We start from the raw sequence: 15,000 nt of genomic DNA, 5'->3' as shown, positions 1-15,000 counted from the left end.
TTAGCAGGATGTATTCAAGGGCCACGGGTCAATAGCCCATTCGGCTTCGCCTCATGGGCTATTGACCCGTAGCCCTTGCGGGCTACGGGTCTAATTGTTAAATATCACTTATCTTTTTTATCCGAAGGTGTGTCAAACAAAAGCACCAGTGAAAGGAACAGGGCACTGTCAGCAAAATCTTCACCACCTACGCGGGGCACGGTGCAGGAATATTTTATCAACAAGATATCAACTCCAAAACCGCACAGATTAAGTTCCAAGAAGCCAGGAAACACCATGGTAGAACCAGCATCAAGATCACCCCTTAATCACTTGAACGAGTCCTCTGGGTTCTCGAAGCCAGCAACGGGTCAAATTATGGGTCTGCCACCGAAGTATTTCTTTACCGTTATTGGTTCCTTTGTTGTAGTGATAACTGGAATTGTTTTCTTGGCGTTTAAACTCATGAAGAGGTATGGTATATCTAGTCCATTACACAAGTTTTGAGTTTCCTCCACTGTCGACTAAAGGATGAGTTTATACCTTAGATTATACGGAATTGAGTCACTCGTTCACTCGGAAGATGAAGACACTCGTAATAGACTAGTCATTCCCGAACTCTTGAACTAAATTACCATCGTTAGTTGATCAAAGTTTCTCGTGAAAACATTCGCTGATTATTTTTGCGATTTCCGAGTTCTGTACCTACAAGAATAGTAGCTCACATTTCCCTCTCATTTAAAGTCCCTTAAACCTTGAAATTTGGTTTCTGGTCGAGTCATTCTAATGACCTCCATGACAAGCTTTTTTAATTAACCTCTAATTGCAGGAACTGTTCTCCAACAAAGTCTTATCAAAACGGCCAACCTTTTGGGTTGGTAACCTACAGCAGCCAGAGGAATTTCAATAGATCCAGTTTCTCCTCCTCTAGTCTGACTTCAGACAGGTAAAGAAGTCTGGCTCACCTTTTCGCACCAGGGCATAGTTAATATATGAAGATGGTTATGAAACTTGAAAGTTTCTTTGTTTATGCTTTTGTTCGCTGCTTTGGCCCTGACCATGCACAAAAAAACCACATCCTTTTTGTAAAAGACAGCCAATCAAAATTATCGATTGCTTTATTCAAAACTCAGTTGTGAACCGAAGACAAAAGATTTCGGATGGTCGCGGTCAAGTTAACATGAGGAGCGATGTCACCGTTTTCGCTTCTGAAGTTTCCAGAGTACCATAACCAGTCCATCTTTATGGAATGTGACCAGAGTAGCCGCTTTCGTTGTTCTCCTGAGGAAGCATTGTAAAAGGAAAGCAAAAAACACTTGCAGGAATTTTGCACTTTGTTTGTTTCTTTATTTATACCTCGTTCATATGAATAGAATGTTTAGTCGACATTTGTTTTTCTGAGACATTTACTCCCACCAAGTTCTGCATCCTTAAGCCCAGTGCAAACGGACGCAACATTGTTGGCCAACAACTCCCAACATTGCAACATTGTTGGCCAACAACTCCTAACATTGCAACATTGTTGGCCAACAACTCCCAACATTTCAACATTGTTGGCCAACAACTCCTAACATTGCAACATTGTTGGCCAACAACTCCCAACATTGCAACATTGTTGGCCAACAACTCCCAACATCGTTGGGTGTTACATGTTGCGTCGGTTTGCCCACCCTGTTGCATGGTGTTGCGTGCTGTTGGGAGTTTTTGCACGAAGTTTGAAACTGGTCAACTTTTGAGCCAACAACTCCCAACATTTCTTTTGTTACTGTAGGAAACAGACAACTTTTTTAAAAGACATGTTTCGGCATGCTTATGCCATCATCAGTTTAATGAGTTCTAAGTGTGAACAGTTAGAAAGTCTACGGGTAGATGAAAAAATTATTGCAACATTATTACAAAATTATTACAAAATTATTACAACATAGTACCCGCTTTTGTATTACGTCATGTTGTAATAATTTTTTCACCTACCCGTAGACTTTATAACTGTTCACACTTAGGAACTCATTAAACTGATGATGGCATAAGCATGCCGAAACATGTCTTTTAAAAGAGTTGTCTGTTTCCTACAGTATTTATCATACTTGCTACTATTGCGACCTTATGGAAATTTCTTTTGTTCCGTGATCGCTGAAGCGTAGCGCGGCAATGTTTCACCCGTTTGCAACAGCTCTTCCAACATTGTTGGGGCCACGCACGCGCATTACATATGGTCTCCATGGAGACAGCAATGCATTAACATGCGAAAACAAGATGGCAGGCGCATTTTGTAAGTTCCTTCCTGTCGTATCCTTCCCACAATACACTACATGTCCTTGGATTGTTGGGGTTTGTTGCGTCCGCTTGCACAAAATAAGCACCTAGTGATTGGCCCCAAGGGAAACAGTAATGTTCCCTGAGGCGAAAGGTGCACAACCTGATCACGTGCTAGATGAAAGTTCAAGTAATTGTTTGCCTCAGCAGTTAGTGAGTTTTGACCGATGCATGGCACGTGACACGTTCTCCTCCAATCGGAAAACGTATTTGAGTTGGAACGTATAACAACTCAAGCTGTCAAGGTTGTCTTTTCTTAAACGAGAAAATCATTAGTTTAGTATAGTGCATTTTATTGTTGCTCTTTTTCCTAAAACACAGGGTAAAACCTGACTGAGTGGCTTCAATCAAGAGTGAATTAGATAAGAGTGTTTCTCTATCACTTTGCGGTCTTGCCCCAGAACGGTCACAAATGGATTTATTTTTAGGCACACTTTGCGCGCGAAAACAAAGGACCACCACTTTAACCAATCAGGAGAAGGCATGTCACGCGTGATTGCTTCTGTCATGTTTTTTTAAGGAACATGACAATTAATTTTCGCGGGAACCGCGGTATTCTAAAAATAGACTCACTTGTGACTGTGGTGGGGAGCCCACCCATGCCATAACAACACTCTTATCTACTTCACTCTTGCTTCAACAGAAGAATATCTTTTTTATTATGTTAGAATGTCATGTTTTTCTTTTTTCAGAGAACTTGAAGGGCAGCTTTTACAAGGCAAACTTATCGATAACCCCCTATACCATAAGAGGTATTGACAGTTTTTATACATTACGTCTGAGTACATAGCCCTTCTGGCAAACCGTGGGGAAATTTCCAGAGTTCAAAATTAAGAATAGCACTGTCCTCGACTGTAAATGCTTAAGACTAAGACTTAGATTAATTTGTTGTTGTTGTTATTGTTATTATTATTATTAATATTATTATTATTCTTATTAATTTACCCATACGAACTCTGGACACTCAAACGCCTATGATTTTACAGGATTCCGTTAACTTATAACTTATAATTATTCTACGGTGGTTCACAGAATTTTTATTCGATTCTGAGTGCTCTAAAACCTTCATAGGCACATATACTAACTATTAACTTGACTGATAATTTACATTTAAAATCATCAAGCATTGAGTCTAAATGAAGGGGTTAAACGCGCACAATCTAAGATTTTTTTCCAAGAGTCAATTAATATGATCATCCCGTTTGATATCGAATTTATGTGCTCCACGTCGCTCCAACTTAGCACCATGGTTTCCAAGAGAAAAACTCGCCAAAGGATAAGAACATCTTAAAATTCAGCTGTTGATCAGTGGATTAAAAAAAACCGTAACCACAATTCGTTTTTCTGTTTTTTTGCTTCAGAAAAGAGGAAATTTATATTCCGGAGAAGCACCAACAGATGGAACAGACGGAAAGTAATCAAGGGTGCTGTATTGCGAGGTACAAACCCATATTTTGAGATGCAGTACAAGAAGGAATCTTGGGCGTTGACGAGCACAATAGACCTAATTCTCTTGTGCGTTTTGTTTTTTTCAACACAAACCATGAGACGATACTCAGGAGATTTAATTATCTGTATTTTATATTTAAGAGAGTGCAAGCCAGCACAAAAAATGTTTAAAATTTGAAAGAAAACGAAACGAAACGAAATGTACCAGCGGTGTACATTTTCAAGAGTTTTTTCGGGCATTGCCCAACCCCATCCCCCAAACGGGAATACACCGGGTGCCACCTGTTTACCGAAGTTTTAGGTCCTGTTGGACGGGGCTGATATCTGAGTGGGTGACATGGGAAACCTCGTGCATGCCGTACCTCTTGGGGAGTGAGGATGGCGCAGTGGTCACCATCGACCCCTCCCGCATTTGCCATCGTATGTGTGCTGAGTTTTAGTCATTTCAACCCTATTTGAAGGTTTTACTCCGGATACTCCTCCGTTTTTCCTCCGTCATCGAATGTCGACTCTAAGCTAATTGCAACTCGCTGTGCTATGGTGCTGTGCTCTTTGATCATATGTGGACCACAAGCACCTTATATACATACATTTTTCGGAAACTCGTCGAGCCGCGCCCTTCAATCCTAAATAAGTGGTCTGCAACCAATCTCTGGAGACACAGATAACAATCCTGCAATGCACAATTGCTGGTGGACGAACAAAAGGAGCCAATGAGAGATCTTTTGTTTTCGCGGTTCACCAACATGGCGGCGATGAAGTAACGTGAAAACCACCTATAAAGACTCCTAGTACATATAAGTGCTTAGCTAGGTACTTGCCTTCAGACTGGTCCGTTCCTAACGACATGACTTTGTTTTCTTCTCAGTGAAAAGCGAGCTGATAGATTGCAGTTGTCGGACAATCCTTTGTACGACAGGTAATTGATTGTGTCCTAAAACACCACACACCCTGTGGCATGCGAGTTAATCACACATAGATATGGGTATATACAAATGCGTACGAATACCATACAGGCAACATAAGAGTAGCATATCGTTACGTGCGTGGGAATACATACGAATATTACATTTTGATACACCCAAAATGTACCCTCTGCAGTCGAGAGACCATGTATCTCCCTCCAAAAAAATCTTCTCTAACAGGAAGTTTTAAAGCAAGTTAGATGATCTATTGCGCTAATTCACAATCTAAACGTTTTACTGTTTGTTTAAAAAACTGCTTAAAATGTCTCTGAATGTCTATAGTGTGGTTAAGTGATTGACCAGAGTTTAGCATTTGTCTTAAGATGTACAATATAGACCTACTGTATGTACCTTTATTTTTTTGCTGGGCAGCCATAAGCACTCAAACGGGGAAGAATCAAGAACAGAAAATCCACTTTACGAAGACAATGTAAGTGAACTTTGCAAGGGTCTTGTTCATAGAGGTGAATATTGTTTGTCAAGTGATGTTAAGTAATTCAAAGTTATTTTCTTTTACTTCCAGATATGTCCAAAATGAACCAGGTTTAGAGCATGACATCAGCATCAAACATGAAAAACTCGACAGCTTCCGTTTCTTTTGTGAGCCCACCAACGATGCTAGGTTGATAAACTTACGACATGTCGTATGGAGACAAAAAAAAAAACTTTGAAAGTATTTTCCACTATAAATTGCCGATGACTTGAAGCAAAGAGTTTGAGAAATTTTTCTAGTGGATTTATACAACAAAAGGTTCATCACTTAACCGTGAGATAAACCAACGCAAAGTAAAAAAAAACAGAAACAAGAAACTTTCAGCCAATAAAAAGTAAACTAGAATAAAGCTCACAACAAGTGTATAAATAGTAAATCAATATGCTGTGAAATATTTAACTGTTTACTTAAGTGCTCAAGTACCACACGTGTCATGGCAGGCTTGTTATCTTTCGAAACTGAAAACTGACAATTTGACTTACCTTTAAGGACACTTTTCCAAATATAGGCATTTGTCACGTGGGCTTTACATACACTCGTGACAACAACAATCACGCAGAATCTAATTCATGTGATTAATACCCGACTTATACCCGACAAGGTTAAGTAAAACTGAAATAAGATTCTAACGGTTTTTAAAGCACTTAAGGATGTATTCTCCACTGGAAATGAGTCTTTTAGGATTTATAATGATATCCGTCCTTCAGACAGACGGTAAGTTTTCATTTGATGTGTGCCTGATGTGTGTACCTGCCATAGGATGGCTCCCAAGTGTATCGCGTAATTCTTATAATGTTTATTAATCGTGATATAAATTACTCACCTGGCCGTTTGATACAATGATTTCTTGAGAAAGAGTCTAGGGGAACCTCACGAAGACAAGTACACAAAATCAATTAAGTTGTAATTTTTACAGACGTTTTGTTTGAAAGGTCGTTTAAAATGGTGCATACACGTGGACTGGACACATAAACATGGAGATACCGCATTCATTCCTTTTATTTTAATGTTTTTATCTCTCAAGAAGTCGCTTTTCTGATGTAAGATATATACCCACACGGCAGAATCGAGGAGGTGTTTTGAACGAGTTCTGTCGTAATCAGAGGTCCGGGAACGCCCATTCATTCTTATTAAAGTAAACGATAGTACACATTGGTGTTTGTTAACTCTTCTTAAAGTCCTTAAACAATGACCTTGGAATCAAGGTTCGAGGATTTCTCCCAGAAGATGTGGTGCAGCGTAAGCGCGGAGTGCAGCCCTTAAGTTTGGCTGTATCATCTGAGTTGATAAGATAAATATCAACAGCTCTAGAAATTAAAAATGAAAATTCAATTGCTGCTTTAAATGAAAGGGTGAACTTGGGGAAAAACCTTTCGGAGCAGAGTAGAGAACCAACAAACGCGCAAAACCGACTTCAAGAATCGAGTCAGGGACAACTTTTTGTGGCAATTTTTATTTGCATCTCAAGTGTATAAGGCTTGAGCAGCCTAATTATTATGTATATTTTTTATTATGTATATTTTTATTTGAAGGGAAAGCATTTGTCCAGGGCCTATGAAACTTGGCAAGCAGTTAGTTATCGATATTGTTATAACTTTTCCAAAATGTTCCGTACCACTTTCTTGTCACGTGACCCGAAATCGACTTATAAGAGATATTTTTTACTCAAAAAATGGGGAACATTCAGCTACATTATATCAATCTTGTTTCTTGATTATTCGATGACCCCTTTTAAGGGCTTTGTCATGCCTCCTTTTAATCATGTCCACATGTTAAGAGCGATGAACAATTGAGGAAAATAGGTCACGTGACATGATAAACATTCAAATATCTTAAAAGGTAAATACAGAGTACCACATTAAAAGGCGGCATTCGGTAGGCACAGTTGTATTAAACGTGTTAATGCCAAACGTTTTCAAAAATTTGAAGTACAAATGTTCCCCATTTTTGAGTAAAGGATATAAACCTTATAAGTTGTTTCAAGGTCACGTGACCAAAATGCGATGCAAAATATTTTGGAAAATTAATAACAACACCAATAAAAAAACTTTCTGTTAAGTTTCATGGACATTGGACAAATGCTTCCCTTCAAATAAAAATATGCATAATAATTAGATTGGTCAAGCCTTCAGCACACTTGAGACGTGTAGACGCGGAAATTTGGCCAATTTTTATGTGACAAATAAAGGTTGTCACATTCGAAAAATTGCTCGTGTAGACGACTGTACTCGTCATATAAAATGTGGGAATTTCCTGCCTTTTAGTGAGCGCCGATGGAGAACGACCAGGCAACTTCGCCTTGTTTCTGCTTTATCTCTGCTATCCAAATTCATTGGTGATTCATTAACTGCGAATTGTTAACCATGACAATAATTGTTGTACACGATCAAATGGAGTTGCCGCATAAATTTGTCACATGAAAAATGCTCGTATAGGCGGGGCTTTACTGCATAAAAAAAGCGAAAAAATCCCTGGAGTGGATTCAGAGGCACCTTAAATTTTTCCAATTGCCGAGGTGGCTATGAATCTGTTTTAGGGTTTTTCAAATGGCTTTTATGTTGCCATGGTAACCTATTGTGTCAGATTAATGGCCGAATTTATACTAGAGACGAATTATCCGTCTAGACGGATAATTCGTCTAAGTATAAATCCGAAGACGAATTTTGACGAGTATTCACGAAACAGTTGCTTTACTGGACGCCATCTTGAAATAGGCATCCCTGGAAACCCTGAGAAAATATAGAAACCAGTCCCTCTCATGTGGAAACTTCGTCAAAAAACCGTCTACGTTTCCGTCTAGATATAAATTTAGAGACGGATCATCCGTCAAAGACGATTTACCAGTCTGTTAGCACGTCTTGAAGACGTGCTAACAGACGAATCATCCTCAGACGAATTTTGCTCCATAATTCGTCTTCGTACCGAATTTATACTTAGACAAATCATCCGTCTCAGACAGATAATTCGTCTCTGACGGATAATTCGTCTCTAGTATAAATTCAGCCAATGAGTGCATCTTGTTAAGCAGTTATTGGTTTTTTAACATGGTACCATAAAATTGTTATTTTGTGAAACAGATGCAATCCTCAGTTCTAAGTAATCATAATACAGTTTGTTTGCAAGAATTGATACTGGCTTGAGCCTTCTTAAATATTGATGCACTTCAATATATATTCTTCAAAATAACGAAGTGTTTAATATTGCGGAGCATTTTTGAAGTGAGAAATTGAACCTGTCGTGTGATAACCTGCGATCAGGCCCATTTTTAGCTTCGCCCATATGTTCTCTTATGTCGTCGCTCGCTAAAATTGGGCCTGACCAAAAGTCTCTCAAGAATTCCGGACGGTCGGCCAAATTTTGGCCGACCAAACTCGTGACCTGATTGGCTGTTGAAACGCCGGAAGTGAAATGCCATCGTGATTGCGCGGAGCTCTCGCGAAGTCCTCGAGACTAATCCGCCATAAGTGTACGAAGAAATTTGCTCCCTTTTGTTCTTACAATGCCGTGGACGGTGCAACTTGATTTTATTTGTATAAATGGAGATATGCCATCTGAAATATCTCATAACTTGTCCAGAATCGGGTTTGAATCTCTGGAACGAGTGAAATTAGCGATTCCGTTGTCGAGCTCTGTGGCCATAGGGTTGAAAGTACTTTGGCACAAACTTCCCTGATGTTTTGAAAGCTAAATAGCTGGTTCTTTCAAATGGTGATAAAAGCCGATGCATATTGGTTTCCTGGATGAGACAAGGGACATATATATCAACAGGAGGAGATGCTGATAAAATCGCAAGTTACACGAATGCATGTTTTGAATATCTGTGTATCAAACGGCTTTATTTATTTACTGTACATGACACGGTTTGTTTGCACACTTCATAATATTTCCAGTTGATTTAACTTAAAACTCACACTCCAGAAACTAAAATGGCATGTTTCCAGAGAGATCAATTGTACAACAATAAAAGAAACTGCGAGTCCATCTTACTGTTCGTACTCCATCAAAAAATTAACAGCCAAACGTATCATGATTTTACTGCGCGCAATTCTAAAATTACACTGCAACTGAAGATATTACCCGAAAAAATCACCAAAGAAACTTTCATGGGCAAACACGTTAAAGGAATAATGTATTTCTCTTTTTTTTCTTTAAAAATCAATTGCCAAACCGTCCAACGACAAAATTCTAGGTTATCTCAATTACAAATTAAGATGTCAAGCTTAAAAGATTGCATATTCAGTGAAGTTCGGAGGGAGAATTACACCGGCCTTTGCCGCAATATAGTCGCCGAAAACATTCCCCATGCTTTAAATGTGTTTTTCTCAAATTAAAGCCAACGGTAACTTTCGAATTCGTTTATAATATTCCTCCCACGGTAATTAACTTTGGTCAAAACAAAATAGCGTGAATCTGCCGTCCACGCGTGTATTGGTGTAATGGAAGTAAATTTGATTGGCCGATGAAGGACATGTCAATCAATCAAAAAAGGTGGGCGGAAGGAATTTTGAAGAGGAATTTGGTCAGGCTCTATTTTTCGTTTCGCCAACTCCACATTACGTAGCACGCGAAACTAAAATAGAGCCTGATCGCAGGTTAGTCGTGTGATAACCAGAACGTCATTGCACTTAGCGGCAAATGCTTTAATCAGTTTAATCAAAGTCTTCGCCTTACAAGGCCGCAGCGAGTATGAGGCGAACAAATAAAACGTATTCCAGTGTTGTCTTTAAAATGTAATTATCATAAACACCTAAAATACCTACCGAGAGAATTTAACCATGGACAGGGCCTCAGTCATAATTTTTTTTCTGGCTACGCCCTCGCCTTAGGTTCCAGATCTGATGTAAAATGGCCTGAAGGAAAATATGGGCTACCGATGGCCTCTTCCGGCTGCCCCAAAGCCAAAGGTTTCTCTTGGCAAACCGGATTCATATACCAGGACTTGGAGGACAACAACAGTCGAACGACCACATCCTTAAGCTTTCACCTTCGTGCTGCGATTGTAAATTCAAACGACGTTCTCAGAGGCTTCTGTATAAAGACGACCCAGTCCAGCGCTGTCGATCTCGGGAGACCATCCTGGCCGTACGGTAATTATTGCATCTACAAGAAGGGATCTACTTGCCCCTCGGGCCTTCAACCAGGGTGGGTCTTGTGGGATGATGAAAACGGAAAAAACGGACTCAATTTAAACTTCAGGAATGGGAGTAATCCAAACGGAATCTACAAACAAGATACTAAGATTTCATTTTGTTGTCAAGATGTGGGATCAGTCGCTGATCCAATAGAGCTGCCTATAGACGAACCTTTTTATCTAATTGCTTTCAATAGCAAGCGATGCCAAGAAGTTCTGAAGGCAATACACACGGCAGAATTTATACGGTACGATACAGAGAATGACAATAATCACGATAGCTGGGGATATACCCACCCTTATGGCGTCGGCTCTAATTTCCTGGAAATCTACTATTGTTATTACAAAGGTAAGCCTCTGTTTGTAAGCGGCATTTTGTTTAAGTTCGTTTTTTAAAGTTTTTTTTAATGTGTGATAAAAAGCTTAAACCAATGGGACATTAGACACACACTTTTCGTGAAGTGTAGGAGCGTTGGTGGTCTATCTCTCTGAGAATTGTAAACCACCGTGAAATTAAACTGTGATATATGCGGTATCGAGTGTTTACACTCATGTTACCATCAGGGATACTAAAACAAAAGGAAGAATTTCGTAAAAAGAGAGTTCAATTCCTTTGTTTCATTCTTCCAACATGGCCGCCGTGACGTCATGTGAACACACTTTATATTGCTGGTTTTCACTCACGTGATCAACAGCCATGTTTTTCAACGAAAACAAAAGGAAGCGTTTGCATAATAATAGAGTTAAATTCCCGGAGGATTTGGTCGGGGCACCAACATGGCCGCCTTTTCTTTGTTTAGGGGCACCAACATGGCGGTCGTGACATCATGTGAACACACTTTATATAAATACACTTCCATTACTCTTTTTCTCTGCCATGCTCAGTGACCCTCAGAGGTCGAGCTGTTTGAGGGTCTCCATGTCCTATTGTTGACTCTCCATGGGAATTGTCCCTTAAAATTAAGGTAAACAATAAACAATAAATGCGACAAATAGCCAGCGTTGCGCGAGGGAAAAGGTGTGCAAGCAAGGGACAATTCTTCTTGCTTTTCAGTGCCACCCACCCGGACGATCGTGCTTCAGTTAGTTATGATATACCTCCTGGGTTTCAAACCATTTACGATTACGAGTTTTTATATGACTCTTGAGTTCAAACCATTTGCAATTCTATGATCATAAGCCTAAAATAATCACTTGTTATCCAAAAAATTGAGAAAAGCGAAACTTAATTATTAACAGATTGAGACTTGCATTGTTTAAGATAGCCTAGTCTCTGAAAATGGATCCCTTGGGTCTCTGAACTCATGAACCGTTAACGATGATGAGTGTGAAGTGAATTTACAACTGAGGTACAAGTACTTACTGGGAACGCTGTACAGATATAAAATTAAATCAACTCATATCAAATCGTCTCTTGGTCTGATCTTTGAAGGTGAATAGCTGCTAATTAGTATAATTACATTGATGATTATTGAAATTCTCTGCGCTGATTGGTGGCCGTTGAGGTGATTATGACGCGGTAATAACCTAAGTCATTTTTTTCAAAATTGCTGCAAGCCCTTTTGTTGAGGTGACAGGTGAAGAAATTAATTATTTAAAGAAAAGGCATATTTTTCAAATAATCACCAATGCAATTATACTAAAGCAATTATTCACCTCAGGCTCGGTGAATAATTGTTAATTATCATTCGATGTATTTTGCCCTTCCTTTTCATTGGCCGAGAGCCCACCACGTGACCTGCAAATAACTGCCTACAAATAAGCGTTTTGCTGCAAATAATATTCTGCTCATGCGCATTTGAAATCACGCCCTTGTGAGAAAATGGCAGATGGGTTCCCCGAGCTGTCAGAGAATGATTCGACATCTATAGTTGATCGAAAGAACAGTGAGAATACTAAGAAAGGAACAAAATTTCAACGTATTTCGAAAGTATCTCAAGGAAAGAAAGGTAGACGAAGAGTCACTCGTGTCATCGACGCGAAGCCAGATGGCGAATGCACTGAAGAGATTGTACTGAAGAGATTTTGTGCTGAAGCCAAAAAAACAGAATGGCGAGCTTTACACCAAAGCTTCACTTGTCAGGATACGCTTTGAAAACTGCGAAATTCTTCAGCTTTGATGATTCCTAGTGTTATTGAACGTTTGACTGTAAGTAGAACTTAAAGTCTACAAACATAATTATGCTAAGATTGGTGCCATTACTGGACTCTGCAAGGCAAAGCGGGCTTAGGGCTTCTCGGAAACAAAAAAACAAACTCGGTAATCGAATGATAAAACAACTATTAACCTCGGTTATCGCAAAATATCGTGATTTGTCAGTGTCTCGCAGATCAATTATATGCCTCAGCGTTCGGCTTCGGCAAATAATTGATCTGCTCGCCACTGACAAATCAGGGGCACCCAACGAATCTGTTCCTCACTTTATCTGTTCCCCAGAGGAATCTTGCTGGCTGGCAAAAATGCAGGTGTTTCGATGAGCTGGCTGGGAAAGTTTGTTATTGATAGAGGCTTTGCCTAGGAATTACTGACTTTTTCTAGCATTTCAATCCGAGGTGGCAGTAGAAACTCTGAGGACTGAGGACGACTAAAAAAAAAAAAAAAAAAAAAGAACCCCTTCCCTCTCCCAAACATACGGCGGCTGGTCAGAGTGATTGCGCTTGCGGAAAAAAAACCTTTTTGTCCCGGTTTTGTCGCTTTTGTTCGGTCGTTTTGGATCGAGGGATTTGAAAGTGCGCGGAATTCCTGGCTGGGAAATAAATTTGATCAGCTGGCTGGGAAACCAACCAATTTTATCTAGCTGGCTGGGAAATTTCTTGTGTGTCTTGCTGGGAAAAAGGAACAGATAATGTTTTCCCAGCAGCACTAAAAAACACCTGAAAATGTCTTAATAACATTTATTTTCATTAACTGGGGTATAATAATACATTTTCCAACAAATTGGTCGTTGGGTGCCCCTGACAAATCACGATATTTTGCTCAACCTCGTCCAATAATTAGCAATTATTGAATGAGGCTGAGTAGGATATAAAGAATTCTGCAGGTCGAGGAGGGTGTTATCTACCAAGGCCGAAGGCCGAGGGGGATAACATCCTCCGACATCTGCAGAATTCTTCATATTCTACGAAAGCCGAATTCAATAATTGCTTTATTATTCATTCAAAATATTTTCTTCGCTCAAACTTATTAACCTACTCGCAGCCATTTTTCTGCTCAACAAAAATAACACAATCGCGTTCCCAGCTTTTTTCGGTCAACGGTTTAATAATTTGCAGCGGGCTGCACTTTTGACGTCATTTTGACGTCATCGGTTAAATAATCTGCAGCGGGCTGCACTTTTGGCGTCATTGATTCAATATGACGAAGTTTCTTTCCAAATTTGGTGAACAGCAGCTGGTTTTGGTGAATTATGCGTGTGGTTTTAACCAATCAGAAACGGGGAAATATTTTGAATGAATAATAATTGTTAAATATTCCTGTTCAATTTTTTACTTGTTCATTTCATCCTCAGCCTGCAGATGGAACCTTTCATCTTTAAATGGCACCTTTTGGAGTCCCAACTATCCGAATGACTACAAAAACAAAGTTTGGTGTGAATGGAACATCAATGCCCCCTCCGGCTATATAATTTCACTGACCTTCGAAGATTTCCGATTGGAAAATGTCGATTTTTGCCATTCCACATCATGTGAATGCGACTACGTGGACATTCGAGAGACTTTTGCCAATGGAACGTCAATTCTGATAGGAAAGTATTGTATGGGAGTAGCTTTTCCGCACGGTGAAATCAAGTCTCGTGGAAACAACATGACCGTTATATTCCGATCAGACAACTGGATAGTGGAACCGGGATTTAAGGCCAGTTATCAAGTGATTCCAGTTACAGGTATAAACGAAAAACATAAAACAAACAGCGGCTACAAACATAGTGATAAAGCGCATTTTACTTTTGACTTGACGTTTCGTATGCTATAACATACATCTTCAGATGCTCAGTTTGTTGAGCACCGAGCTGCCAGGCGGGAGGTCGTGAGTTCGACTCCGGCCGGACCAACAGTCAGGGTCTTTAAATAACTGAGGAGAAAGTGCTGCCTTTGTAATTACATCCGCAAATGGTTAAGACTTTCAAGTCTTCTCGGATAAGGACTATAAACCGTAGGCCCCGTCTCACAAATATCTTTCATGTTCATTAGTTCCCTGTGGGACGTTAAAGAACCCACACACTGTTCGAGAAGAGTAAGATTTAAGATTTATTATTATTATTATGCACTATTTCAGAAAACAAATAATTGACATAACAATTAAGAGAAAGAAGGAAACAGACTAATTATACTTGAGTGAGAAAAAGTGGAAAAGTGCGTAGTGGCCATAGTAGCAAATGCTTTCGAGATGGCCACTACCACAGGAATTAAATGAAAGGAAAACAAAAATATATACATAATAAAATAAAAAATAAAAAAAAAATAATAATAATAATAATTAGGAAGGAAGGGAATATAATAATCATATTCCCTTCCTTCCTAATTATCATTATTATATTTGGCTGTCAAGGAGGTAGCGCTTCTACTGTTTAATAAATGAAGGAAAAGGTAAAGTTTAGGTGGTGAATTCCCGGTATTGTGGCTGTCCTTTGTAAGTATATGGGTGGGTGGGTATAGCAGGTCCACATCAG

At 39.4% G+C, this 15,000-nt stretch overlaps 2 protein-coding genes across 3 annotated transcripts in view; both read left to right on the top strand.

Moving 5' to 3' along the window:
- Window positions 1–6,447, top strand: part of LOC138060662 (uncharacterized) — a 12,390-nt gene extending 5,943 nt beyond the window's left edge. Inside the window, exons 4-10 of the mRNA XM_068906497.1 lie at window positions 128–452; window positions 809–925; window positions 2,985–3,044; window positions 3,654–3,731; window positions 4,610–4,660; window positions 5,079–5,136; window positions 5,230–6,447. Coding sequence (XP_068762598.1) covers window positions 128–452; window positions 809–925; window positions 2,985–3,044; window positions 3,654–3,731; window positions 4,610–4,660; window positions 5,079–5,136; window positions 5,230–5,244 — 704 coding nt within the window. The 3' untranslated portion in view covers window positions 5,245–6,447. The remainder of the gene's footprint in view (window positions 1–127; window positions 453–808; window positions 926–2,984; window positions 3,045–3,653; window positions 3,732–4,609; window positions 4,661–5,078; window positions 5,137–5,229) is intronic.
- The window catches only part of LOC138060663 (uncharacterized), an 18,296-nt gene continuing 9,076 nt past the window's right edge, over window positions 5,781–15,000 (top strand). Inside the window, exons 1-3 of one of the 2 annotated variants that reach the window (XM_068906498.1) lie at window positions 5,781–5,913; window positions 10,026–10,679; window positions 13,840–14,214. In XM_068906498.1, the coding sequence (XP_068762599.1) occupies window positions 5,850–5,913; window positions 10,026–10,679; window positions 13,840–14,214 (1,093 nt within the window). In that variant the 5' untranslated portion in view covers window positions 5,781–5,849. The remainder of the gene's footprint in view (window positions 5,914–10,025; window positions 10,680–13,839; window positions 14,215–15,000) is intronic. The other variant, XM_068906499.1, reaches the window with a different exon arrangement.

Source organism: Montipora capricornis, chromosome 8, assembly GCF_036669925.1.
Source record: "Montipora capricornis isolate CH-2021 chromosome 8, ASM3666992v2, whole genome shotgun sequence".
NCBI lineage: Eukaryota > Metazoa > Cnidaria > Anthozoa > Scleractinia > Acroporidae > Montipora > Montipora capricornis.
Note: the sequence above shows the minus strand (reverse complement) of the source record. Positions and strands in the feature narration are given on the sequence as shown.